Genomic DNA, 3,436 nt, shown 5'->3' with positions numbered 1-3,436 from the left:
CCTAGTGGACAACTCATTTACAACTTGTGATATGCAAATGGAATAACTTTGCTTGAAAAAAAGAGCTTTAAGTAATGAAGATCAAAGACAATAACCTTCACTATGGAGTATATCTCAACATAAAGACAATAAAAATCCTCAAAACTGGAGGTAAATTGAAAACATTTGTTCTTGAAAACAATGTATTCAAATTTTGTAAAAATGCAAAATTAAAATTAAAAAAAACAAACACCCAAAATTGGACCAAAACCCACTATAATGAAAACAGAGAAAAGATTGAACTTGCCAAGAAATTCACTTTACTTGGATCCACAGTTAATGTCCAGGGAGGCAGCAGCCAAGAAATCAAAAAACATATTACAATTTGCAAATTTGTAAAAAGACCTCCTTTAAGTATTTAAAAAAGTATAACTACTCATGAAAAGTAAGTGCACCCATGTCACAATATTCTCAACACCTCATGTGTGTACAAAAGTTGACTGATGAACATGGATGACACTGAATCATGTTGCTAACACAGAGTATTTAATTTATAATTGACTGTCAGAACAAAAAAAATGTGTTTTGCAAAAAGGTGTATTTAGAATGCATCATAGAAATAAGGGTAAGGAGAATGTCACACATGCTTTGGATGTCTCATCAGGAATCCATTGATGAGATATAATGACTAGCAAACTAGAAGAGCAGTGGCAAAGATCCTCAATGAAGCGGATTGAAACAGTGGCTTCAGCAATGGGCGACAAACAGCTAAGTGTATGAAGATGATGAAGGATTGAGAAGGATTTCATTCTGTTGAACATAGAGGATCACTATGAATTGAAATTCACTCCAAAGGATTTAACAACTGCGTTGACAGAGTTTATGATGCATAGTTTTAAAAACAATTAATTTTAAAAATGCAAAATTAAATTAATAATAAACATCTGATTATACTTATCTATATTACAGAGTTTTATTTTCTCTTATCTAATAAGTGAATTTTATATCTAATATTTCCTAATTTACTCAGGTTGCAAGCTTCAGTAAGACAATGTTAACACTAAATATGCTACCCAGAAATTTTAAATAGTAATTTTTTAAATATAGTTTGGTTCTATAATTCATTTTCTTCATACCAGGGTTGGGTATATTGTTATTGTTGTTACTGTCCAGTCAGTAACAAATTATAGCTCACCTTCTACAGAGTTTTCAGAGGAAATTATATTCAACAAGAGGGAATTCTGTGGAGTAGCTGGTGGATTTCAACCATGTGTCTTTGGGTTGGCAGCACTACTCCTTACCCAGTAGGCCATGAGTCCCCTATGTTCAGGCAAGGTGCTTAGGAAATAGGTAAAGGGGCATGTTGCTAGGAGAGGCTATCTCTTCTAGAGAGGAACATCATACGTGGAAAGGTGGTGGGTCTACAAAAGAGAGGAAGACCCTCAATGAGATGTCACTATGATTACAGCAGTGGACTGGAATGTGTCAGAGATATGCTCATAGGGGCAATAAGAATAGTACTCAACTCGATGGCACCTAACAACAATAACATTGTTACTTGTATGTTCAATGAGCCAAATTAGATTTAATGTAATTTTTAGATCTAGTTTGAGGGTTGTTTTTTATGTTTTTTGTTTTGTTTGTTTGTTTGTTTTTAACAGATGGAAACCTTAGTATTAAAATATGTATGTCTGCTGGCTGTGCTGACTGGGAGTTCTGGTGGCCTAGTGGCAAGAAGCTTTACTTCAATCCCAAAGGCATGCAGTTCGAAGACACCAGCTGCTTTGTGGGAGAAGGATGGGCAATCTTGTCCTGTGCAATTAATTGCCTCTGAAAACACTCCAGAGGGTCAGGTATGGATTGGTTCTGACTCTATGGTACACAAAAAAAACAACACTATCTATGCAGAAATGTATTAAATAAGCATCTGATAATTTAAACAGCTCAGTAAAAATTTTCATCCTTTCTGTCTCATACTTTGAAAATATGATCTTTAATATGGCTTTCCTCCTTTTCTTTTTATTTGACTATTTCTAGTGTCAATCCTACAATGCATTATTTTCTGTTCTCTGGGTTCTTCTTTACTATTTCACTACGTCAACTATCTCCAGATTCTCATGACTGGTATTCTTTAGTAGACATTGAATTATCTGACAGTAGCAACCATGTCATTTTTAACTCTTATTCCATGCAATGTTTGGCAGAAAATCTTGGGTATTATTTATTCATGACTAAATTTTGACAAAGGACTGAATATCTGATGCTAAGAGAAAGGTTAGTAATACAAACTTACTGGTAACTAATTAAGAAAACTAATTGTAGGATGCTTCGCTTCATCCTCGTATTTGCCTTCCGTTGAACTTCCATTCTCCACTGACTTGGACGTGGTGTTCTTCCCGATACCCATCATGAAGAAACGCTAAGTGGTCTGCGTGGCCGCTGAACGGGCTGGCTGGAAGCGAAGGCCTGTCTGAGCGAGGCACCGAGGAGTCAGTGTTGGCTCTTCCAGGGCAGCAAGCACCCCACGATTCTCAGGCCAGGTTGAGCCTCCCAAGTCCCATCTCTTAGCACTTGGCTGTGGCTCGCTGGACTCCGCTCCTGCCTCCGCTCCCGGAGCAAAGCATCCCACCTTCTTTACTCTTCCGGTGGTGATAAATGGAGGTGCCACGTCCAGCTTTGAGCAAGACAATGAAGACACTGAGCTCATGGCAGTCTACACCACAGAAAACGGCATCGCGGAGAAGAGCTCTCTTGCAGAGACCCTGGATAGCACCGGAAGCTTAGACCCCCAGAGGTCGGACATGATTTACACCATCGAAGATGTTCCTCCCTGGTACTTGTGTATATTCCTGGGCCTACAGCACTACCTGACCTGCTTCAGTGGCACAATCGCGGTGCCTTTCCTGCTGGCCGATGCCATGTGCGTTGGGTACGACCAGTGGGCCACCAGCCAGCTCATCGGGACCATCTTCTTCTGCGTGGGAATCACCACCCTATTACAGACCACATTTGGATGCAGGTTACCCCTGTTTCAGGCCAGTGCTTTTGCATTTTTGGCCCCTGCTCGAGCCATCCTGTCTTTAGATAAATGGAAATGTAACACCACAGATATGTCCATTGCCAACGGGACCGCAGAGCTGTTGCACACAGAGCACATCTGGTACCCACGGATCCGAGAGATCCAGGGGGCCATCATCATGTCCTCGCTGATTGAGGTGGTCATCGGCTTCCTGGGCCTTCCCGAGGCTCTGCTGAAGTACATCGGGCCACTGACCATCACACCTACCGTAGCCCTCATCGGCCTCTCGGGTTTCCAGGCAGCAGGAGAGCGAGCAGGGAAACATTGGGGTATCGCCATGCTGACAATTTTCCTAGTATTACTGTTTTCTCAGTATGCCAGAAATGTTAAGTTCCCTCTCCCAATATACAAATCCAAGAAAGGATGGACCGCGTACAA

The 3,436-nt window shown here is 40.7% G+C and overlaps 1 protein-coding gene across 1 annotated transcript in view; it reads left to right on the top strand.

Moving 5' to 3' along the window:
- The window catches only part of LOC102849441 (solute carrier family 23 member 2-like), a 23,227-nt gene that overhangs the window by 4,343 nt on the left and 15,448 nt on the right, over positions 1-3,436 (top strand). Inside the window, exon 2 of the mRNA XM_006884623.1 lies at positions 2,548-3,430. Coding sequence (XP_006884685.1) covers positions 2,548-3,430 — 883 coding nt within the window. The remainder of the gene's footprint in view (positions 1-2,547; positions 3,431-3,436) is intronic.

This window comes from Elephantulus edwardii, unplaced genomic scaffold (genome assembly GCF_000299155.1).
Source record: "Elephantulus edwardii isolate Elephantulus edwardi_28Jun2011 unplaced genomic scaffold, EleEdw1.0 scaffold00036, whole genome shotgun sequence".
Lineage (NCBI taxonomy): Eukaryota > Metazoa > Chordata > Mammalia > Macroscelidea > Macroscelididae > Elephantulus > Elephantulus edwardii.
This window is presented reverse-complemented; position numbering and strand designations above follow the sequence as displayed.